This window comes from Zootoca vivipara, chromosome 4 (genome assembly GCF_963506605.1).
Source record: "Zootoca vivipara chromosome 4, rZooViv1.1, whole genome shotgun sequence".
NCBI classification, from domain to species: domain Eukaryota; kingdom Metazoa; phylum Chordata; class Lepidosauria; order Squamata; family Lacertidae; genus Zootoca; species Zootoca vivipara.
Window position 1 is genome coordinate 42,856,399 of NC_083279.1, and position 26,258 is coordinate 42,882,656.

Here is a 26,258-nt window from a genome sequence, read left to right on the forward strand (position 1 = left end):
GTGTCATCAGCATATCTGAGGTTGTTGATATTTCTTTCGGCAATCTTAATTCCGGTTTGGGATTCATTCAGTCCAGCCTTTCACATGATGTATTCTGTCTGCATACAAGTTAAATAAGCAGGGAGACAATATACAGCCTTGTTGTACTCCTTTCTCAATTTTGAACCAATCAGTTGTTCCATATCCAGTTCTAACTGTAGCTTCTTGTCCTGAGATTTCTCAGGAGACAGATGAGGTGATCCGGCACTCCCATTTCTTTAAGAACTTTCCATAGTTTGCTGTGGTCGACACAGTCAAATGTTTTTGTGTAGTCAATGAAGCAGAAGTAGATGTTTTTTCTGGAACTCTCTAGCTTTCTCCATAATCCAGCACATGTTTGCAATTTGATCTCCGATTCCTCTGCCCCTTCGAAATCCAGCTTGCACTTCTGGGAGTTCTTGTTCCACACATTGCTTAAGCCTGCCTTGTAGAATTTTAAGCATAACCTTGCTAGCGTGTGAAATGAGCGCAATTGTGCGGTAGTTGGAACATTATTTGGCACTGCCCTTCTTGGGGATTGGGATGTAGACTGATCTTCTCCAATCCTCTGGCCACTGCTGAGTTTTCAAACTCGTTGGCATATTGAGTGTAGCACCTTAACAGCATCATCTTTTAAAATTTTAAATAGTTCAGCTGGAATATCATCACTTCCATTGGCCTTGTTATTAGCAGTGCATTCTAAGGCCCATTTGACTTCACTCTCCAGGATGTCTGGCTCAAGGTCAAGGCGACTAGGTCAACAGAGGAACCAGAAGATTGGTGTTATTAGAAACAATTAAAAGATTCAGGAGCATACAGAATGGGATAAATTTTTAGAAGTAACGGAGGAAAAGAAAGATGGGAGTAATATGCAAAAGAACTGAACTGAGGAAAAAAACCCCAAAACATTTCCTCTGGATTTCACGAAATACATTTTTGTGCAGCGGCTGAATAATTAATTCTAATAATTTATCTAATGCTATAGGCTACAATCCTGCAGCCACTTAATGGATAAGAAGCTCCAATGAATTTAAGTATCCTTCCAAGTAACATACACAGGATTGGGCTGTGACCCACTAAAAGCCTTTCTCTCATGTGGAGGAGTATGATGGAAGGGCCTCTTGTTTGTTTACAATTAATAAAATACCATTAAAACATATAACATGGTGTTCTATCTAAGCTTCCAGACTGAAATGGCTTTTACATTATCAGACCTAAGGTAATGACTGTTAAGCCTTAGCTAAGGTGTATACATCCTGTCATTCAGCAGAGCATGCATCTTATAGCTGTACTTACAGAGAATACTGTTTTCTTTATCCATAGTCCATAAAAAGAATCAAAAGTGAAACTCTGCATAAAAACAGCCTCCTAAAATAGCCTTATAATATCTACTGAAGTGCTGCTCTGATTTCAAGGCTGCAACCCAGCAAATTCTGGGTATAAATGGGCTCCTGTTTTATGCATGAAGATGCTATTCTGAGAATAAACCTTTCCTTAACATAAGGAAACCCCTTCAGCAGTACAATAGTCGCAAAGCATAGCAACAATTTCTGTAGCTATAATGACTCCTTAGCACTCATGGGAGTGTAAAAAGCATGGGGACATTTGCAAAACTTTTCATCAAATGCATATCCCTCTACCCAAATGTACCTGGAGGAACTGACTGCATTAACACGTTTAAGGGAAGAAAAAATAAACTTTTGCCCTTTTAAATTTTTAAAAATTGCTCAGATTGTAAATTTAGGTGGATTAGGAAACTAGGAAATGTTTTATAAGGTACTTATCACATGTTCACCCATTTCACCTGACTTCTATTCCTTTGAGAAAATTACAAATAGTGTGGTGATTCAAAATGCGGTGTCCCCGAGGGACAAAAAGCACCCTATGTTTCTAAGGAAATAGATAAAAAATATCAACCTATTGTTCTCCTGATCAAAATGTTCAAGGAGATAATGAGATTCAGGATGAAATAAAGGAACCAATTGATTCAAGTTACAAGAAAGGAGATTCAAGGAAGAAATTTAATAGAACCACGGAATTGGAAGGGACCCCAAGGGTCATCTATCTAGTCCTTGCAATGAAGGAATCTCAACTAAAGCATCCATGAACTCAACAACTGCTTCAAAACCTCCAATGAAGGAGAGTCCACCACCTTCTGATGGAGTCCATTCCACTGACAAGCAGCTCTTATCGTTTTAGTAATCACAGCATCTGTAAGGGTGACTCCCTACAGGGAGCCAGCCCCCATCATCCTGACGTCCACCTCGCCAAGCACAGGGAGCAGCAGTGGGTCTGAAGCAGCCAGGGAGGAGGGGAAATACTCAGAGGAAGAGAGAAACCAGCGTGTGGAACGATGGGAAGGCTCAGTTGAGGAGAAATGTAGGCAAGGGCTCAAAGATGCTGGAGAGCCCTTCCACCGCCTTGACAGGGAGGAGGCTAAGAGGGCATCGCTCCTTCCGGCGCAAGAGTTAAGGAGAGCACTGCGACTCAGGTCAAGGGCGAGGCGTTTCGGGGTGCCCCGACTACTTTGCTGGCATAGAATCAGACGTACGCCATTGCCGGATTCTGATTCGGAATGAGAGGTCATGTTTTAAGCTGTCTCTGCACTGTAAATACTTTGCACAATAAAAGTCTTTAAAGACAAACTGGACTCAAGCAGAGTTACTCTAGAGTAGCCACGACGACCCTCTTACAGCATCCTTTTCTAAATGCTCGCAAACTGACCATTTAATTATCTGCACACCTTCCCTGGTATTGACGTCAGAATGACCAGTCAGTAGTTACCTGTGTCTTCTTTTTCCCCCTTTTGAAGATGAGGACAACATTTGTCCGCCACCAGCCCGGTGGTGGAGGCAGTGGGGCGGGTGACGATGGCACTTCTTGTTTGGCCTGAAGCAGCAAAATGGGACCCATGACTTTCTCTCTGTAATGCCTCCCTGTAATAGTTGCTGGAAATCACAGAATGCAGAAGTGCACTTGTGCTTGGGTTCTGCTTATGGGTTTCCCTACAAGCATCTGGCTGGCCACTGTGAGAACAGGATTGTTGGACTAGATGGGCCATTAGAATAGCCCATCAAACTGTTCCTGTGGTATTATTGGGGGGGGATTACTAGATATTTTGCTGAAATTTGTGTTTGGCAAAAATATATGTCTTCAGAAACGTGCTAAAAGGAAGGCACGCCTGGCAAATCCACACCATGATCAACTTCTGCCCGGGAACCAATGTCCCTACTGTGAAAGGACATGTGGGTTCAGAATTGGCCTCCACAGTCACTTACGGACTCATTGTTAAAACCGTGTTTATGGAAGACAATCTTACTCAGCTACGAGGGGAAGAAGAAGAAGAAGAAGAAGAAGAAGAAGAAGAAGAAGAAGAAGAAGAAGAAGAAGAAGAAGAAGAAGAGGAGGAGGAGGAGGAGGAGGAGGAGGAGGAGGAGGAGGAGGAGGAGGAGGAGGAGGAAGAAGAAGAAGAAGAAGAAGAAGAAGAAGAAGAAGAAGAAGAAGAAGAAGAAGAAGAAGAAGAAGAAGATTAAACCAAAACCCAGAAGTTTTCACTCTGGGGTAAAGCACCTACTTCAGAATCTGAAGCATTTTCAGGGTTTTGTCTCAAATAATGATAGTTGTCGCATGCAACCTTGCTTGTTAAGTTCTAGAGAGCTATCAACAGCTAATTAAATTGATCTACAGGTTTAATATATAATGTTTACACTGATAAAATAACAGGATAAATCTATGCCAATTTCAGAATTACATCTAATATCACAGATCTGGAAGGCAATGTCACATATAATTATTGCCACAAGCCCACAAGGGTAATTAACACAGCAGAGATTTCACATCACCACAAGTACTAAAGCAGAAAATAAAGTTCATTACTTCCATTCCTTTAATATGGGTATGTATCAGTTCAGGCCTCATAGGGAGTCCATGATGTATTTAAATTAGACAATCAAACATAAGATGTAATTACACAACTCCTCTGATTAACGGTTAGTTATTTTGTGTGTGTGTGTGTGTGTGTGTGCATATATATAGGAAATATCCAGAAAGCATGGCAAAGATGTGAATCACCTCAACTTTTATGTTATTGTCAGCTCTGACAAATTATGCTTCCGTACACATGCTATTTAACACTGCATTTATAATGCAAAGACAATATAATTACATCGGTAGGCCAACAAAATGTGCAATAATATCATACTCCCTCATACCCATTGTACACCATAAATGAACTTTTGATATATTGGTAGTCAGTATTTCACACCGTGAGAAAATACACATCTATTGCTTTTAAATATCTATATTTATACCCACCAAAGGGTGTCTGCCTCAAGCATATATCTAAGGGCAATAACATATTCTGAGGCAGATTTTTAGTGACAGAAGGCCAGCTTTGGTTATATATCTGTGTCTCAGCATTACTACTTAAATTTATTTTGAGGGTTGCATCCAATGGTGGCTCTGTGCTAGCAGGAGTACTTCTGCTTGTGCAAGGCAGGGTACCTCATTTTTGCTGATCCCTCCTATTCAACACATCCCCCTGTTGCTCCCAAAAAACTTCCCCTTGGGGTTGAGGGACCCTATGGAATGGTATGGAATATGGTATAGAAGGCAGGGGGGATTAGTGAAAATGAAGTGCCTCTCCGTATGCTGGAGGAAGTATTTCTGCTAGCACAAAGTGAGCACTGGATACAACCATGAGAACATATGGCTCTCATCAGGGAACATTAGTAGGGGCAGGATTATACTGTTAATTCAACCCTATTCCTAGAGTAACATAAATTTTGGTATGTGAATGACTTGCAGAACTGCATTTGCACATCCATTATAATATCTAAAGAGGAAATTTTAGATGTAGGTACAGTCCCCTCATGAGAAAGATGTGTGAGTTCCCTCTAGAGTTATAGATGAATACATGTAGGGGAACAAGGTAATTCATTGTCAGATCATATGTTGGCACCATAACAAAGCTAGCAACCAAATAACTATAAAAGGTAGGGTTTTTTATTATTAAATAAAGCAATGAAAATTAATTCAGGAACATATTAACTCATGTGGTCTTTACACAGTAGAGTTCTTAGGTTTAGAGTTAATTATGCATTCCCAACAGGCATCTAATAACACTGTAAAAATATTTTACACTATAGTGCTGGGCTCTGTATACGCACCTTGGCTTGGCAAATCAGACACACATAGGCACATTATGATCAAAACCATGGACGTTATGATGCATAATCATAACACAATGGAAATATAAGCTTGCTTGCAACGCCACTTAAAATGTGGCAACTGAATGTTTTATTAAAAGCTGGGTCTGAAAGAAACCCTGATATGAAGAAGCCTTTGTTTTTTTGTTTGCTTCTAGTGGGGAAAACAAATGTGTGCCCTAATTATCTATAACTAGTGAAAATTAAGACATTGTTTCAGTTTCATCTCATCGGCATGTACTAGACAGAAGACCTAATTTTCTGCAGTGATGTAGAAAACTAAACTAGTTCAGCTAGGCAAACCAGAAACATCTAGACAGATTTTGCATTGCTGTAATAAGCACAAAATATGTACAGCATACTCATCTATGCCAAAGGTCTGTCAAGAATCTGTTTCTGTTATATGTGTGACATAGAAGCATCTGTTAGCAAATATTATTTGCCTTCTTTCCCCTGCAAACAGTACTTGAAGCCTCAATATTCTGTTTATTTAAACATCAGACACTCCCTTAAAGAAGATTTAAATAAAAAACATGTTCATTGTTCTCTTTGTTATTAATAAAACACATCTTTATAGCACTCAGTGCCAGTAACACAGAGAAACACAATTTAAAAGTGAGCACATCCCTTTTCCGTAAGCTGAAAGGGCTCATTCCTCATAGTATAAAAGAATTCTATAATTCAAATCACTTGACTTACCTGCCACTGCTTCATGAGCTCCCGAACCCCTTGGGTATCTTCTAGTATTCTCTCTTTGTGTGTGGCATTTTGCAGAACATTGGCAGTGGTTTCTGCTTCTGTAAGCCAGGCGAGGAACTTTTCCAGATCCAGGTAGAATTGTTGTAGCAGCCTTAGGGCTGCTTCTAGTGCGGCCTCTCGCTCACTAACTCTGTGAAAGCACAAATATAGTCAAATGCAGCATAGTGATAGGAATCAGGACACGGATAGTTTGTAGAGAGAGGGAAGCAGAAAGAGTGTGAGCAATTTTCAATAAATCTGAATATAACACCACAATAAAATGAGGAGGGATGAAAATGTTTGTGTTGTCTGCTTTTCCATGTCTACCAGTTAATGTTAGTCTCTACCTATAGTAGAAAGAGCAAGGTAAGGGAGGAGGGAGGGAGGGAAGAGGCTAACAAGACAATTGGAATTGCTTCTATGGATAGAATCACTGGTTGTACTTCATTTTTATTTTATTAAATTTAGGAAAAGAGCTCCTTAATCAAAACTATCCCCTTAGAATCTTCTCTATAAAATGATTGTCAGATGTCACATAAAATATTTCTTAACCACTAATCAGGAACAATAATTTATCATAAATACTGGTATATCTAAGTTGCAAGGCTAGAGGACCCATATATCAATTTGAATATATATTGTTTCTATCCATCCTTGCTATCCTTACTATCCTGGCTATTGGTTTTTGATAAGGATAGTCTCAACCTAAAGTAACATTGATTCCAAATGAAAAGTTAAGTACCTTCTAAAAATCTTTCAAGTTGATACTCACGGTATTTAAAAATGCATAATTTGGGCCCTATTAAATGAAGAAGCAATTAAAGACCTTGGCTTTTAGATAAATGAGCATTTCTGAGAGAAGTCTTGTGGGTTTTTTCTGGCTTTGCTCAATCTCTAAATGTACTTTTCATTAAAGCAATTGTACTAGATTTGGCTTTAACACATGTACTTCTGTAACATATGTTTCTCTTATTCATGTATTATGTAGTCAAGAACTACATTCCAAAGCTAGATTTGTAAAGCAGACTGCATAACACACTGTACATTAATGTGTGAAGGTCAATAATCATGCAAAACTGGCTGTGGCTTTATCACCGCAAGAACATATGAGGCCATTAACAACTCCTGTAGAGCTGAAGCAGCAAGGCTCAAGAAATGAGTGGTTTATTCATCATAGGGTGAATTTTTGCTGAACACAGAGTCTAATGCAGTACAGTTTCTGCTCTGAGAATGGATAACAGCATTATCGGTTGTTCTCATCCTGTTAACATTAAGCATGTGGAACACTTGTAGAGAACTATCAAACAGCCTTTGTCCCTGAAATATACATTAACATCTTCAACTATATATATAAATGCTCTGAATTTTGAATGTACAAGAAGTCAAGCCACATTCAATGTACAATTGAAAAGAATATGAGTAGCACCTTGTTCCAATAATCACAAGGCAGGTATAAAAGGAAAGCAACAGAATTCAGCCTGAATCTCTTCCTCTATTCCCCAAGATGAAGCTCATCATCTGAATATTATTGCCAAGTTACTTTCCCAACCTACTTACATTCAGTACAGTCTATCTTTATTAGCTGGCACTACATTAACAGTTTTTCCTTCTCCGGAGCAGGCCACTCACCTATTAATTTATTTTCACTTCCTAATTGAAGACATTGTTGACATTTCTGCCTTTATTTCTCTTGAACATTTGGAATCTGGGCTTCAAGAGACTGAAAAAAATGCAGCACTATAAACTACTACTCTTTGTTCCTCCTCCTTAAATTAATTAGTATAAATTTGAATTAGAGCTTAGTCTGGAAACTGTACCAGAGCAGTCTTGGAACATGTGATGTACAATAGCGCAATGAACAGAATACCTTTCTCTTGCCACTAATCAACCCTAACTGGGCTAATGAACGGAACAAATAGTATTTCAGAGAAAGCCACCCTGTAGGTCCACCTCCTACCTGGCAATCTAAAATTGTCTTCTAGGAGAAGGGTCAGCAAACTTTTTCAGCAGGGGGCCGGTCCACTGTCCCTCAGACCTTGTGGGGGGCCGGTTCATATTTTGGGGGGGGGGGAATGAACAAATTCCTATGCTCCACAAATAACCCAGAGATGCATTTTAAATAAAAGGACACATTCTACTCATGTAAAAATAAGCTGATTCCCAGACCGTCTGCAGGCTGGATTTAGAAGGCAATTGGGCCGGATCCGGCCCCCAGGCCTACCCATGTTCTAGGAACCATGTTCTAGACTGCACTTTCACATGTCATTAGTGTCATGCAGCATTCACAACAACCACTGACTCCTCCCAGGCACAATTTAGATGTCATGTGACATCTGCGACCTTTGCACCAGACAGTCAAGTCAACATGTAATTTGCATGTCCTTCATAAGCCAAGCGACAGAGATAGATGTCACTAAATATAGAATCAACCACTACCAGGACTCCCAGCCCACCCCCAGGAGGATTATATTCAGTGCAAAAGGATATCCGCTTGCCTCGTCACACTCCAAAGAATGGGTCCATTTTAACGGATCATTTCCCTCCTCCTCAGAGTGATGCTCTCCTCCAAGACCCTCACTTGCCTACATGTGATCATCATGTGATTAGTGTTTGTTAACATGTTTTTCGAACTGCTGCTACTTCTAAACTATGCTGCAACCACAGTATGCTCAGAACTATTTTGGTAGTTTACAAAGGTTTACATGAAGGAGGTGGCTGGGGAAAAAAGAAGGGGAGGCTGCAGCAGACAAAGAGAACAGTATGACAGAAGGCATGGCATTTTGAGAGGGGGGTTATATTTGGTTCGTACACCCTCCCCCAAAGCCTTGACACTTAAAGTCAGTGATTTTTTTCTGGGGGGGATGCAGGGTACACATACCCCTAAATATTTTGTGAATCTTTGTACTTTTGTCCATTTACTGTATTTATTTCCCCCGATTTGAACTATAAAATGGTGATTTTCTTGAGTCAAAATGAGTATCTCTAAACATTTATTTTTAGGGGGAAAGCACTGCTTAAAGTCATTCATTTTTTAAAAGGTATACATTTCACATTTTAATCTTTCTTTTCCCAGTATAAACAGTTTCAACCTAGTAATATTATGTATTCAGATATAATTTATGAAGAGTGACCATTGCTATCAAAATTTGTACATGATCCAAGATAAGAGGGGCTGTTTGGAGGTAGGAAATGCTAAAGTTCTCTCTCACATATAAAACAACTTGAAATAACAAGATATATTAACATCTTAGTAAGAATAAGTAATTTTAATTAAGAAAACAAGTTTCAGACGAAGAGGCTTATGGGTTAATCTTTCTTTTCATTTTTCTTATTATGAACTTTAAGAAAATTAAAAAGGGATACAGTCTGTCACTGCAAAAGGAAGCTTCTTAATTAGTACAGTATAATATTAAAAGAAACACGATGGCTTCCTTAAATTGCAACAATGTAACAACAGATTTTGGCACATACCTCACTAGCTACTGAGGAACATTTTCTAAGTTTATGAATGGTGAGCACAAACATAATATCTGAATTATGGATCAAGAGTAATGAAATATTTTGCATACTCCTAACAAAATTCCATTCACTATACTCACATACATTGAAAAATAATATCACAATATGTAAGAAAAACAATCTTACACTAAATTAAACAATACTGAGATAAGAACGCAAGCTGAATAAGAATTTGAACTACTGTTGTTGCAAGACTTTGAAATAGATAGCAGTTTTGGGTGCCAGCCCTTTACATCCTGGATGACAAGAGGAATCCAATAATGTGAATAAAAAAAGGTAGCAATATATCAGGACATATTTTATGGTCTGGAAGATCAGGCAGTGCTTTACATAAATCTTATTTTCCCACCAGAAACAAAGTGGCTATTCTTTATTGAGATGTGGGGAACATTACAGATTATACAAAGCTAAAATCTGTGTATCAGTTTTAAAAGCAGAAAATAAAAATAAATAGATGCCTAACCAAACCCCAAATCCTTGTCACTGACTTTGGACTGCTCCCATTGAATAATCAGTTGTTGTTTTTAAGAAAGAAGTTTACTTTTAGGTTAGCGTCACTGACAGTTAATTAAATCTTACAGAAATAGACACTGGGGGAAAACTGCAGATGAGACGAGAAAAATAAGACAAAATTACACTCAGAGTAGAATCACTGAAATTAATTAATGTAAGTTACTTGTGTATGACTGTTGGATAAATTTAAAAGGGGTTCCTAGACTGGAGGCATCTGTTCCAGAAACCCAAAAGAAAAGGTTGCGGGTTCCAAGTGAAAATATATGGTAGACCTTTTCTGAAAGACAAATGTGCATTAGGGACAGTCTCAAAAATAACGAGGCTGCAAAAAACCACATCCAAAACAATGTTTTTATACACTTCTAGATTAAGTGGGTGATTTCTATTCAGCAATAAAATCTTAACAATTTTTTTAAAGTATTTTTTATTAAAGATTTATTGAATTAAATTTACCACCAGCATACAAATCAGTATGGCTAACCTGACCCAAAACAATCTTAACAATTGTAACCCAATGTCATCATCCTGAACCAATCAAAATCATTTGGCTCTTCAGTTTAGCTAGGCTATAGTTTGAAAGGAGAATGGAATCACATACCCTCAGCCCAAAATTGGAAGCAGGGGAAGATACCAACAAAAAAAGAATGGATAATTAAGATGATGGACTATGCTGAAATGGCAAAGATGACCATGAAGATCAGAGATCAAGATGAGAAAAAGTTTGAGCAGGAATGGAAGAAATTTATAGAGTATTTAAAAGACCACTGTACCATGGTCCATATTATAAGGAAATCATTGTATAAAATATGGATGAAATATAAAGGGATCCTAGAACCCAAAACACCTTAGTGGACCTCACCCTTAGAAATAATGACCGTAAAGAGAAAGAATATGAAAAATAATTGGGCAACATATAAGGTATTATTGGAAGAGGAAAATAACAAATTTAAATTGAAAGAAATATAAGGAAGTTTAACAATATTTGAACAATTGGCCGAATATTTTCAAATTAATCAGAGGTTGGTAAAAGATAAACAAAAATGATTTGAGAAAGAAATTTCAAGATTGGATGAGTATTTAATTCAATCTAATAGTAAACATATTTCCAAATTAAATGATTTGCTCCTAGAATGGGAGGTAAAGGAGGAGCAAGTGAAGACAGTGATGGTAAAGTGGGCCCAGGATTTAGGGGGAAATATTATGATGAGCCAATGGGAACGGCTGTGGAAAAGAGATATCAAATTTATGGCATGCTATAATTTAAGAGAGAATGTAATGAAAATGCAGTATAGATGGTACCTGACCCCAGTTAGACTGCAAAAATGTATAAAAACTGTAGTGATGTCTGTTGGAGATGCAACAATGGGGCAGGAACCTTTCTACACATGTGGTGTGAGTGCAAAGCGATAGTGGAATTCTGGGAAAATATTTATAATGAATTGAAAAATATGTTTAGATTTTAATTTGAAGGGGAAAAAACCCAGAATCCTTTCTCCTAGGCATCATGTCAGAGGAAATAAAAAGAACGGTCAGACCAATATTTATGTGTGTGCCTATGGCAGCAATGTTATTAATTGCCAAAAATTGGAAAAGCAGCAGCGTTCCAACTAAAACAGACTGGCTATCTAAAATGATGGAATACTTCCATATTGCTGAATTAACAGGGAGGATAAGAGGAGATATGGTACAAAAAGTGAAGGATTTGGGCTATCTTTAAGGAATACATCAAAATCTATGTGGAAAAAGCAGAATTTTTGACAGAGTGAATCCAGAAAATGATTAGAGTGAAAGGAGAGTAAAGTCAAGATAGAGGAAGAGATTAAAGAAATAATGAAATGCGTTTAAGCTAGTTGGAAAAATAAAGTAGCATAACAAGAATGGCTGGAAGTCAAGTGACTTGGGGGTGTCCGTATGGGATAGGTATACAGTGGTGCCTCGCTTAACGAATGCCCTGCTTAACGAAATTTCCACTTAACGAAATGATTTTTCGAGCGGAGGTTGCCTCGCTAGACGAATTCGTTTTATGAAAAATTCGTCTAGCAAATCGCGGTTTCCCATAGGAATGCATTGAAATTCAATTAATGCGTTCCTATGGGCAAAAAAAAAAAAATCCAAAAAAAATCCAATGCATTCCTATGGGATTCGCTAGACGAATTTTTCATTATAAGAAAAGACCCGTGGAACGAATTAAATTCGTCTAGCGAGGCACCACTGTATAGGTATGTTGATATGTATAGTATCAATCAAGTATTATATAGAGTAATGTAGGTATATTTTATGTTATGAAAATAAGGTAGTGTGTTGTGTATATGTATTGTGTAAATGTATGTGTTTTATATGTTAATAAAATTTAAATTAAAAAAGACCACTATAAATATATTAAAACATTATCAGGTTTGAAATATCATTTATGTAATTACTTACTTAAAGGTAAAGGTAAAGGGACCCCTGACCATTAGGTCCAGTCGTGACCGACTCTGGGGTTGCGCGCTCATCTCGCATTATTGGCCAAGGGAGCCGGCGTATAGCTTCCAGGTCATGTGGCCAGCATGACAAAGCTGCTTCTGGAGAACCAGCGCAGCACATGGAAACGCCGTTTACCTTCCCGCTGTAGCGGTTCCTATTTATCTACTTGCATTTTGACATGCTTTCGAACTGCTAGGTTGGCAGGAGCTGGGACCAAGCAACGGGAGCTCACCCCGTCACAGGGATTCGAACCGCCGACCTTCTGATCAGCAAGCCCTAGGCTCAGTGGTTTAACCACAGCGCCACCAAGAGAAAATAACATATAAAAGCCTTGAAATATATATAAAAAGGCAGCAGTTGGCTACATACATATATATAAATACATATAGAATCAGTGGTTTTCCTTGTTAACCTGCTCCTTGGAGGACTGCTACCAAAAACTCGGCTACCCCCGCCGTTACCCTTTGGTCAACATCAGATAGGCAGAATCCCAGACTTTCACCTTGCTGGGGTTCCAGACCACCCAGAAGAGGGGACAGCACGCGTTGACGGAGCGTACTGTACAATGGGCAATGAAAGAGAATATGCTCTACAGTGTCCGGGACATTCATAGAACATCTGCAGAATCTCTTGTTTCTAGGAATGTTTTGATATCTTCCCCTGACAAATGCCGAGGGAAAAACATTCAAACGGGCCAGCATAAAAGCCCTACGTTGGGCTGGGATTATTAACTTAGTGACGTAATTGGCTCTGCTATCTAAGATATTTAAATCATAGAATATAGGGGAGCAAATTTTGTTTACAGCTGCCATAATATTTTCTCTCTCGACATCCTTTAGTCTAGTTAGGATATTGTGGAAAATGTATTGCTCGTTTGAATTGTACAGGGGCTCCAGCTCAATGCCTAAAGATTCAATCTTTTTTTCAAGGTACTGATACCATCTTGATTTATAGCAAATCGGCGAGCAGACTTGATGGGGAGCAGCGAAAATGGCAGCGTAACCAGTATTTTATTGAGGTGGTCCAGGCCCAATATTCCATTGTGCGTATGCCTATTTCTGCACACATTGTTTCATATTTGATCACAGTTGGGAGTCCAAGAATACGTCTCAGAAAGCTGGAGTGAATCTTTTTTAAATCACTGTTATATGCTTGGACCCATAGCGGGATTCCATAGAATATCTGGGATTGCACTTTTGTTTGAAATATCTGGTTGGCCACAGGAATAAATTGATTACCTTTCTGATAATAAAAACGGGCAACTGCTGATGAGGTGCACTTTGCCTGTTTTATGGCATTTGTGCGATGATTTGCCCACCCTAAATTGCTCTGGAATAAGATTCCCAGATACCTATAGATTTTCACTTGTTGGATTTCTTGCCCTCTTATTTTCCATTTCTCTAATTTCCAACCATTCGAGAAGACCAAAATTTTTATCTTCTCATAATTTATAGAGAGTTTGTTAGATTCGCAGTAAACGATCAGAGAAGATATAAGACGTTTCAGACCCAAGCTCGTTAATGATAGTAGGACAGCATCGTCTGCGTATAATAAGAGAGGAACTGGTTTTTGATTAAGTTTAGGGGCATGTGATTCTATTTTTTGGAGGTGATCTGGCAAGTCTGATAAAAATAACTTAAATAGAAAGGGGGCAAGAATACACCCTTGTTTTACCCCTTTCGAGTTTGGGATGTCTGATGAAAGGTGACCTTTGGTGTTAAGTTTGACTTGACAGGTATTGGAAGAGTATAGATTTTGTATTAGAATCAGTAAGCGCTGGTCAATTTTTAATTCTGTGAGTTTCCTCCACAGCTTTGGGCGGTCAATTGGATCGAAGGCACCACGAAAGTCTACAAAAGCAGCATATATCTTAGATTGCCTTTGGGATCTGTATTTTTCAACCAAATGCATAAGTATAAGACAGTGGTCATTTATGTAATTAAATAATTGGGAATTATGATATACAAGAGGGAAAACAAAGAGTTTGGAGATAAAATGAGATGCAAGAATTTATGGGGGGGAAGATTGGCATCCAGCGGTGGGGCGGGGTGGGAGTCTATATTGTTTCTTTTTTTCTTTTTTTGGAAAAGAACTGAATTTATTGTGATTGTAAAATTTGATTTTTTTTTTAAAAAAAGGAATCACAGACCCTATAAGATATCTCCGATAAAAATAGGGACTTCCTGTCCATCACCACCACCACCACCATTTTATTATTTACTACCGGTAGCTGGCCCGGCCACGAGTTGCTGTGGCTCAGTCTCTTAAATGGACCCGCAGAGTCCCCCTTCAGACTCCCCTCACCTTCAGGGTCCCCCTTCATTTTGTTGAAATGTTTTACGTGTGTTCTGTTTACACAGGGTCATCCCTGTGACTCCCCCCACCCTGTCCCGACCAATGACCTATCCCATCCCCTCCTCCCCCCACCTTGGCTCATCCCTGCGATTGGCCCCACTCTGTCCCGATCCATAACCTATCCTGCCCCTCCTCCCCCATCCCCCACACAGATGAGCCCCCACCTCCACTCGGCCCAGTCTGGAAAGCCGAGCCAAGATGCTGTGGAGAGGGAAGCTTTCCTAGGTGCAGTACCAGTGCAGCCGTCGTTAGAGGGCAGTGTTTTACAACCTCTCCTGTGATCCAAGCATGCACTTTCGTCTGAGTTGTGAGTTCTGGAACATGTGGTTTTGGGGCTTTTTCGTGGCCCAAGTGTGACATCTGTCTACGCAAACAGTATGGGGTCACTCTCATATTCGCTTGGGAAGTTGTGTCAAAATTTGAACGCAATCGGTCAAGCGGTTTTGGAGAAAAGTGGAGACACACCCACATGTCCAGTTTACATTCATATATAGATAGATATGTCACCCATCTGACTGGGTTGCCACAGCCAGTCTAGGTGGCTTCCAACATATATAATAACATAATAAAACATTAAACATTAAAAACTTCCCTATACAGGGCTGCCTTCAGATGTCTTCTAAAGATTCTATAGTTAATTATCTCCTTGACTCACATAACCCCAACATTTCTCTGATGAAAATAGGGATGTCCTAAGGAAAAGCGGGACATTCTGAGATCAAATCAGAAACCATGATGTCTTCTGTAAATCCAGGAATGTCCCTGGAAAATAGGAATACTTGGAGGGTCTGGCAGTCATCAAAATAATACAGCTTTATGAAATTATTATTTTCTCCATCATGGCTAACATTGGATATCATCCATTGCATTGTAGCAACAGTGGAACAATCTGACTCTGTTTGCTATGTAGGAACCATTTAGTGTTACAAAATATTTGGAAAGTCCAAAGCCTGCCTTTGGAGGGGAGTAGCTCCTCATGGTGTCAGCCTTTGGAGAAGGAATGCAGCAACCCCTACAGTTTGGAAGCAGTGTGTATACAGTACTCCTGAACCCAAGTGCTACAAAACGTCTGTAAAGCTGCTTGAACTCAGTAGCCAGCCCAGTTCCAAAGGGAAGGAGGGAGCCATCAGGTATCTAGGTGAGGCATAAGCATAATCAAGCTGAGGTCAATTCCAAAAAGGTGGTGTGGTATCAAAATGAGCTATTAATAGAAGTAATAGGGGAAAGAGAAGTGGTGAATAAATCTCCCATCCCAATTACCAAGTTTCAGAGCTTGAGAATGAGAGCTTCATTGCCAACATATGAACTGGAGGGCATATTTATATAAAAATTATTTAATGCAATGTGCATAAACATTAGCAATTCTAAGGTGGTTCATCTTGGGAGGAAGAAAACACTGGCATATTAAGAAGAGGGGATTTGTATTCTTTGCTGCATCCAAAAGCACAACCCCTTTGAGATTTTATAGTAGTCAACAGTGCTGTCAAAATGTGTATATTAATTACTTGGTTAAAATTCATTTAATATAAAATCCTGGCTACCAAAGGCACTTAAGTGTAAACTGATTATCAAAATAATTAGGTTTTAAAGGCACCTGCTTTCTTACTCTTAATTACTGCAGAAACAACTAAATGTATTAAGAGTGAAATGCACAGATAACATTATATGAGACCAATTAAGGCTCCCAGTATTAAACTGTTAGCAGTTTTCATTTAAAATTGCCTTCTTTGGAGACTCAACTTGGTGGCCTTGTATTAGTATTATTTACTATTATTCAAAAGAACAGGGCAGTTTCCAGCTTTCTTTCTTTCTTTTTTTAAAGAATTGTTAAGATTTTAATGAAGGAACTATGCAATGATGGGTAGTAATAAAACTAAGACGACAATTTCAAATTAAAAAAATTCCTTCAGTAGCACCTTAAAGACCAACTAAGTTATTATTTTGGTATGACCTTATGTGTGAATGCACACTTCGCCAGGTATCAGATACCTGACGAAGTGTGCATGCACACAAAAGCTCATACCAAAATAAAAACTTAGTTGGTCTTTAAGGTGCTACTGAAGGATTTTTTTTTATTTTGCTTTGACTCAGACCAACATGGCTACCTACCTGTAATTTCAAATTAGTATTTGTAAACATGTGCTAGGCACTATATACAGAGACACTATGAATGAAAACATAATCAGAATATTGTTCAAAGGAAACTTGTTTGTTTAGAATCTCCTGTGCACCAAGCATGCTTTAGCTGTCCCACAAGTGCTGTCCCAAGACATTTTGGTGCCTGAGTTTGAGTCAAAATGCCTCTCACACCCCCACTAGAGCATACCAACTGTTTAAGAAGTCTGCAGCCTTTAGACGTTAATTCCTGTTTTTCTCTATCCTCCTCTTATGGTGCTGGTTTGATTGAAACAGGTTGTTTTAGCCTGCTGAATAGCAGGGCTGGGCATGTTCCTAATCAATATATTCTTCACAGCATCATCTTTGGGCAAAGAATCAGATATGCAGTGCATACTCATGCTCTCCAAGAGATTAAACTAGAGATGTTATTCTCAAACCACATACTTTCAACATTGCACACAGGCTGTGTTCAGACACCCCACTAAAGCATGGCTTCTGTGGCGGAGCTTCATGCTCCGGCACTGGGGGCAGAGAGCAGGTGGGGGCAGGGCTGGCACGCGTCCCGGGGGCATGGCGCGCTGCCTGCAGGGGCGTGGTGTGCATTCTGGGGCAGGGACCACCGGCCACAGGGGCGTGACACGCGTTCCGGAAGTGGGGCGCCTAGTGTGGGTGGGGGGGGGTACAGCTGCAATGGCACCCCACCGGGATGATCGGGATCGTGCTGCCAGGGGCGCACACTCCCATTGCCCCCCTCTTCCTACATCCCTGCATGGCTTAGTACAACCTGAACAAGTCTAACTTCATCCTGGGTTCATATGATCTCCCTGACCTTTCATTCTCCCACACTGCCTGGTGGAGGAGTTCAGGTGCATTTGCTTTTAACATACCGTAACTGTGTTTTGGTGTGTTAACATTAACTATATTTAAAACAAGTTAACTTGTGCTAGGGGAGCGTTACCCCTTTTCCCAGGCTGCTTTTTCGATTGAAATCAACCTCCCTGTGTTTTTTGCCCTGCAGACAAAATCTGCAGCTTCCTGCATGATAATTATATATTTTGTTATGCAGGATAGTTTGGGGGTTAACAGGATAATGGTACAGGGTGGCAAGATTAGCCTCCTCCCTCAATGCCATGGAGCCAATTTGCAAGAGATCCTATCCTATCCACAGATCTTGTTCATCTAGTGTGGAATTATGTGTTCTTGTGCAAGTCTTTACCAATATGAGAAGTAGAGCCAAGTGAAAGGTTATCCAATACATTAAAAAGAAAGAAATTATGCTGTTAACTTATAGGAAATAAAATGCTGTATAAAATAAGTAACAACACCACAATTTATTCCTCAGGATAAGTTGTTTCCTTTTGTATCCAGCTTTGGCTACTACAGAATAGGAGACCACATATTACATGAAATCGTGCATTTAAAAAAATAACTAAGTCTCTTGTCAGTTCAAGGCTTGCATTCTTGATTGCATTTGACATAATAATCATTATCATATCGCCAGACTGAAATCATGCTGACAGTACTGAAGTCAGGGCTGCTTCTTCCAATTAACTGAGAATTACAGATTTTCTTGTCTTCCAGGACGTAAGTTTACATTTACAATTCCACCGAGGTGAACGATGTGATATGATAGATGTAGCAATTTAACTTGCAAACTTAAACAATAACTATTTCCACCCATGTTTACCTTCAGCAGGTAAATGTGGTTTGGAAGAAAGCCAGAAGGCAGGCACACTGGCCACACACCTCTAGTCAGTGTGCACATGTGTGTTCTTACATGTACCCCACTTTGAAGTGGTGAAAAGTTCCAGGGCAGTGTTTACCAGGGTTTGGCTTCCTTTTGAAGGCAAAGTGCAGGTTACAAGTTTCAGCAGGTCTACAAGAGTTGAGAATACAAGGCTAAGCACGAGCTGAAATACTGATCCAAGAATACACACCCCCCCTGCATTTTCCTTTTGAAGTATGGCAGAAACTTGTGCAGCAAGCATCATGTGTCTGGGACTGGGAAATCAAATGGGCAATCCTTTGAGTAGCCTGGCTATGCAAAGATTGTTTGTACCACTGCTGCCAGTGACACATCCTTAGAGCCATGGGTGGAGTCTGAGCCTTCTTGGCGTCAGGCTAACTCTTAGACCTCTCCTCTGAAGGGGAAGGCTCCTTTGTGACCAGAGGTGGTATAAGAGGTGTATCTAAGGCTGGGAAAACCGAACTAGAGGTATTAAGTGTCATAGGGGTGGAATGCTCATTTGACAGCCTGTTCTGCCCCTCCCCAGGGTCCTCTACCTACGACTCTGAGCTCCTCCCATTCTATATCCAGATCTGGGAATCCCTCCAATATACCTCTACAAGGTTCATGGCAATGAAGTCAGGTAAGCTGGACAACCCTGGTCCCTGGAAACCAAACCCCTGTTGGTTTCTGATTTTTAATAGTTACTATCCACACTCTTCGACTCAGACCAACACGGCTACCTACCTGTATCCACACTCTGTCCATTTTCTTCCTCTACATCAGTATCAGTGAATACTTTTTTTAAAGAAAATGAAGGTTTAAGGTTCTCAGAATTGTGGGTGTTGGTTAGACAAAAGTTTTAAAGGGGTTCTTTGGTGGAAGAATGTCACGACTCTTGTATTCACCCTGAGTTTGTTTTCAGCACATGCAAGAAAACTACAGAATCCCTGTAGATTAGCACATTGTTGTGAAATGTGGAAGGACTGGGAAACTGGGCATAAACTCAGGAACAAAATAAAATCATTAAGTACAGCTGTCACTGCTGGAAACTGCCAGATCTCGATGCAGACAGGGATTATTTTTTTATTGCCATCAGAAAGTTAAAAAGTAATAAGCCATGGAGAATTATTGCATACTCTAATTTTCCCAAACAAATTGCAAAATAGATGTCCTGAAAAATGGTAGGGCAGTTACTTAGGTATGCTAGATGATAGAATTCTTTACCAAGTTTCATTCGGGAAAATGCTATGCTGGAGTTGGTAGTAGTAAGTAGCAAAGATCTACATTGGCTCCCAGTACGTTTCTGAGCACAATTCAAAGTGTTGGTGCTGACCTTTAAAGCCCTAAATGGCCTCGGTTCAGTATACCTGAAGGAGCGTCTCCACCCCCATTGTTCTGCCCGGACACTGAGGTCCAGCCCCGAGCGCCTTCTGGCGGTTCCCTCGTTGCGAGAAGCCAAATTGCAGGGAACCAGGCAGAGGGCCTTCTCCGTAGTGGCACCTGCCCCGTGGAACGCCCTCCCATCAGATGTCAAAGAGAAAAACAGCTACCAGATTTTTAGAAGACACCTGAAGGCAGCTCTGTTCAGGGAGGCTTTTAACGTTTAACAGATTACTGTATTTTATTTTTCTGTTGGAAGCCACCCAGAGCGGCTGGGGAAAACCAGCCAGATGGGTGGGGTATAAATAATATATTATTATTATTATTATTATTATTATTATTATTATTATTATTATTATACAAATAAAATGTTCATTAGAAAAATCATTGATCAAGTAAATGGATAGCTAATCATTTTAATGTACAATGAAGAGAGAATGATGGAATATAATTAGTTTAGCTTAGAATCACCAGGAGGAAGTAGGGAGACTTTATAAATTTCTCTTGTCTATCACAGGAAAGTATTATTATAGTGATAAAGGCTGGTTGTTCTTCTTGCCTACCATGGGGAAGACAGACAAGAAATAATGTTTCAGATTGCAACTGTAATGATTTCTGCTCAAAGTTAAGAGTAACTCTTTGTTAGGCTTCAGTACTGTAACTAACTTCCTAAATGTGTGATAAAACATTTATCACTGCAGATCTTTAGGATTTCATTTGGATTCAGACCTTTAAGAAGAAATGACTTTTAGATCATTTAAGTAACTTCCAATCATATATCCAAGTATGTGTAGATGAGGGTTTATTACCCTTTACAAGAATAGCTTTGGATAAACCCCTGCTTTTGGCAGGGGATTGGCTTTATGACCTGCAGGCTCCCAGGATTTAATAGGATTTCAACTAGAAATGCAGCCAAATGTGAGAGATTCTGAGGATACTAACAGCTCTGAGAGGGTGTTTGGACTAAGAACAGCACATCTGAATGCAAATGACAGTTGGAATTTATTTAATTCAACTGTGTATGAATTATCAGCAATGTGCATACCAAGCAAGGTAAAAATATGGAACTGAAGGTTGCAAACTGATTGATTTTTTTCCTTCAGGTGTTCCACACACACTCAGCCATTCCTATTTCCCTGAGCCAATGTGGACAATACTCCATGTTGGCTAACCAGCTTGTCTATGAACTTTCTCCCAATGTGTTGCAGACAACATGCTTGTAAAAGGCCCCTGACTGAGCAAACAGGTAGCCAATTCAGTGATTTCAGTCCAGTAGTTATTCTGTTGCTCTGCTCGCATGATGAAGCAGAGAACTGCTTCATTGCAGCATCTGTTTGAAAAGGCAGGTGCCAAGTGGAAAGCAAACCGCAGTGAGGTGCTAGATAATAAAAATATGTCCACCATGTGATCTGAGCAACCCTGCCTAAGCTGGCTTGCTACCCTCAGGTACAATGAAGGATACTTTATGTAGCCAGTGTTGAAATAAGATTTAGTTGCCAGTTCGATATGCTTCACTATGTGCCATGGGAAGTGGCACCATCTTGTTCTTTGCCTCCAACAGGAAATGTTTTAGATAACAATCTTAGGCAGAAGAGTCTAAGTAAAGTAAAAGTATTATCACTGTCAAGCAAGAGAATGTAGGAGGGAAGCATGGAATGCTAAAAGTGAGCTGGAATTCAGTGTTGCACAGAGTACCATGGTAAACAGCCAGAGATTTACATTTTAAAAAGAGTAAGCAAAGATAATGTAGTTGTTATGTATTATGTATTAAGTTTGACTGCAGTACTCATTCTGGCCACCGTGGCTACGGTTCTTAACCTGCCCACAGTCGCTGCAGTTCTCCCTCAGGTCCACAACATGCAAATGAAGGATTGAGACTGCTGTTCACGGATTGGATAGCTAGGGGAAGTTTATTACTGTTGCAAGTTACCGAGTACTATATAAGCCAGCCGGCTAAGCTATTGTGCAGTCCAGGACTCAGAGCTGAAATAAAGAGCTGGTTGTTTTAAGAGCTGTGCCTTCATCCATCTTTTCCACGATTCAACAGTAGTAGTAAAGAGAATGGCAGGAAGACTAAAAACATTTAGGGTACAAATCATTGTAGTGCTAAGAGACTTACGTCAGTGCATTTCTGCTTGCCTGGCTAAAGGATTTCCCCTACCTTTACACAAGTTATGTGTGCAACTGAAAGCATGACTTTGTTGTAGCATCCTTTGAAATCTGCAACTCTGGGGCCTTGTTTTTAAAGGGTAGAAAAAAGAACAACAAATTGACTTCAGCTAAACTTCTGACCTTCTATCCTTTTATAAGATTAAGATGACCCAAATAATTGTCTAAAGTCGAGCAGTGTCACTTGAATGCTTTATAATACTGTATAGAACTTTCTCTGTACCGTTCATTCCATGGACTGCTATTATTATTATGTTTGAATGTGTTCCACTGCAGCAAGTATTTTATATTCTAGATGTCCACCACCACTTTCTGAATGCTAATCAGTCCATATGCTATAAAATTTTACATGCAATATGGTAGTATTGCTAAGGGAAATCTGAGTTATTCACTGTGTTGTTTCTCCAGTGAAAATCTAACTGATCAGTTTAAACCTTGGCAAAGACAAACAGCAATCCAGCATTGTGCTTCAGCTAAGTACACAGTAAAATAAAAATAAAAGGTAAGTGAGAAAACGAAAAGCAAACAGATATACCTCAAATCAACAAATTTCTCAGGAAGCCAAGACGACAATAAGCATTTAGTTGTGTAAGATCCAGGGCACATTCATATCTGAATACAGTACTGAGCTGAGACCTGGATCCTGTGAAATCCTTTGCTTCTGGTGCTTGAGTGATGAGAAAGGAAGGTGGTTTAATTTAAGGAAGCTGGAAGTAAAAAAAAATGTTGTACTGTACTGATAGAGGGCTTCATTCTCATTTTGAAAACACAAGAATAGGATTCTTTCTTGCAAATGTGCATAGACCACTGCACCCTTTGCCTTCAGTTTGAGACAGTCTTATATGAGACGTTTTTGTGATAAAACAACTAGTTATAATCTTTTTACAATTAGGAACACCTACAGAGCAAGCTCATACGAGTCTACTCAGAAGTATGCTCCACTTAGCTCAATGAGACATACTCCCAGCGAAGGGTGTACATGTTTGCATGTAATATTTCAGACAAAAATGACATTAGCGAGGTCACTTCAAAATGAGGACAAATGATATTTCAGCTATCACATGCAGTGAAAATTGACAATTCCCAGAAGCAATATGCCTCTGAATGCCAGTTACTAGAAATCACAAGTGGGAAGAGTGTGGCTGTACTGCTGTGCTGCTTGTCATCTTCCCATAGGCATCTGGCTGAACACTGTGCAAACAGGATGGTGGACTGGATGGGCCTTTGGTCTAATCTAGCAGCACTCTTCTTATGTAGTGCCCTCACTCAAAGCATTACCTTCCTGTTTGTCCTTACCGGTAGTACAAATAGACTTGGAATATCATGTGTGAACTACATTCTAACAATATTGTCCGTGCTATTCACAATCTGCTATTGCAGATTGGAGATATGGTTTATTTATTCCTATCCTTTGTTTCCTGTTCCTTAACCAGTTACGGATCCACAAAAGGACCTTTCCTGTTATGTCATCACAGCTAAGCTGAACTCAAAGAGTCTCTGGTGAGGCACTAGGCTGCTCACAATTCCTTTAGGCATGCATTATAGCTCAATCCTTTATGTGTTTACTCAAGTGGGGCTTACTCACATGTAATATGAAGAATAAAATTCATTTTCATGATTCTTATTTATTTTTCTTGTGTCCATTATTATAAGATATGGGGAATGGGCAGCGGAATAGCAAATGCAATTCCATGTAAGCAAATGTAACTTGATGAGTAAGATTTGCTAATTACAACATCACATTTTCTCGGAGCAAGGCAGTCTACATTAGCACCTATATATTCTTTTTTGAATGTATATTTTCCGTGTGAATTCCATACTGGGGCACTTGCCATAGTGGTAGATATATGAATTAGATTAAAATGACAGAACTTTTAGAGCTTACCCTGGCTTCAGCGTATTGAAATGACCTACTGTAGACCTAGTCACTGGCTGAGCTGTTGAGTTGCAATGAAATGCTCACAATTTTATTAGGATTCTGCTGTTAACTATCAGCAGAAAGTACCTAGTAACACACTGGTCCATGTACAATCTATGGGAATGGGTGCAAAGAAGCAAGCAGCCTGCATTTATAATGAAGATTCTCTTCTGATGGCTATTCACAAGCTTCCACTTGTATTACTTGTTTTAAAAGCTAACAGCTGTAAGATACAATAAAAATTTTGTAGGGGCCAGTAGCCTTTAAGTATATCCTGAAAATCCTGGCTTAAGATACTGTACACATGTTTTTGCTTTCTATACTAATTATTAAACAAGAATGTAGCAGTAGAAAGAATTAGTGCTTAAAACTAGAAAGAGGCCAAGGGAGCAGAAAACTACACAATCCTGCAGTAATAATTTTACATCCAGGGTATTCTGCCTATTGTTCCCTTCCTTCTAGTCTATTCCCTCCCAGACATCTTAGTCCAGCTGGTTGATATGCTGTTACTAATTCAAGCAGCACGGACCACATAGTCCCCTGCTACCTGTGTTTAACACAAAATACAGTTATTTTGGTGATAGTAAATGCTTCAAAAAAGAAGATGAAGACACATGTTTACAAGTAATCCTGGCTTTTGCCCAAGTAATTAGAGTTTGTGCCTCTAGTGCATCTTTCTAGCTACTACAAAAATGAGCAAAAAGGGAAGCACCCATCAAACACTAACAAACTTGGCAATTACAGGAGTTAGAATGTCGTTTTCATTATGGTTCAGTGTTATAAAACAAAATGGTGGGGCAAGGGGTAAATACATAACAATCAATTGCAGATCTAGCTAAGCTAAACAAAATACAAGCTGGCAGATGTTCTCAGTCTGACCGAAACACTTTTGGCTGAACTATCAGCTGCAGGCAAAGCATAATATTTTCTGTTTTTTTGTGGCTCCTTGTTTGTTCAACTGATGGTTTGTCAAGCACGACACACCTTACTGACACATTATGGCTGCAAGCTTTGTGTAAATTAATATAAAACATACTGGAAGTAAGACGCTGAGGAATTTGCTAATGATTTCTAATAAATATGGGGAGAATGCAGCTTGCATTCCCCAACATATTTTACTGCTTCATGGTCCCATTACTCCCTTAGATTTGAGAAGACACAATGTTGAAGTGACAGCAAAAGTCACAAGTGGCAGAATTCCCCTTATATGCAATTCAAGCTTCCTTCTCCTCCACCCTAGGTTCCTATTACTCACTGTATATGGTATCTATAACCAACCCCATTTTTTTGCTGCCTCTACAACCTTTCCCTATCTACAACCAGTCCAACAAAGCTCCTCCGGACTTTGGGACCAATGTGAGATCTTAATTGGTGCCTTGGGACAGCTTGTGGCTAGATGAGGGGGGATAAGCTAGACTTAATCCAATCAAGACAGAGGTGCAGTTGGCGGGGAAAGATGGTGACTACAAATGGTCCTGAATGGAGTTGTGTCCCCCTGAAGGACTACATTTGCAACTTGGAAATGCTCGTGCTCTCAAAGCTAACTGAGTAGCCCCAGTTGCGGCAGTGGTCAGGAGTGCTTTTTTCCAACTTCAGGCTGCCCTGACATTGGTTGGGGCTGGGTAGCTGGAGTCTACATGTGGATGTAAGTGGGGAGATTCCCTCTACATTCAAGCAAAATCTGTTTCCATGAAACTCAGGTTGAATTCTCATTTCCAAATTATTAGTGATGCTCTGCAGGCGATTCTCAACTTCTGGAATCACAATGCAAGTTCTCCAAGGTCTTTCTGAGTAACCAGATGTGCTTTACAAGTAACAACTCTACACTGTTTGTATCTACAGATTACTACATTTCCAACAAAACCAATATCAAGCTTGTGACTTCTGTACCACATCTATCCAACCACAAATTTTCTGGCATAAATGCTTTATTCACACCATGAGATATACATTGAAAGCTGCGAAAGGACAGCCAGGATTTCAATCAGTTAAATCAGCAGGCTTCAGTTGGGATACGTATATAAACCACAAATGTGAATTTTGTTTACAGAGCACAATTTGAGATCTCAACAGGATTTGTTAAAACCTGACGTACAATTAGATATAGTTAACAAACAGCCTGATAAAG

At 39.6% G+C, this 26,258-nt stretch overlaps 1 protein-coding gene across 11 annotated transcripts in view; it reads right to left on the reverse strand.

Moving 5' to 3' along the window:
• DMD (dystrophin) overlaps positions 1-26,258 on the reverse strand; it is a 1,020,507-nt gene that overhangs the window by 225,102 nt on the left and 769,147 nt on the right. For all 11 annotated transcript variants that reach the window (XM_035114377.2, XM_035114375.2, XM_035114388.2 and 8 more), the window contains one exon: positions 5,925-6,114. In XM_035114377.2, the coding sequence (XP_034970268.2) occupies positions 5,925-6,114 (190 nt within the window). The remainder of the gene's footprint in view (positions 1-5,924; positions 6,115-26,258) is intronic.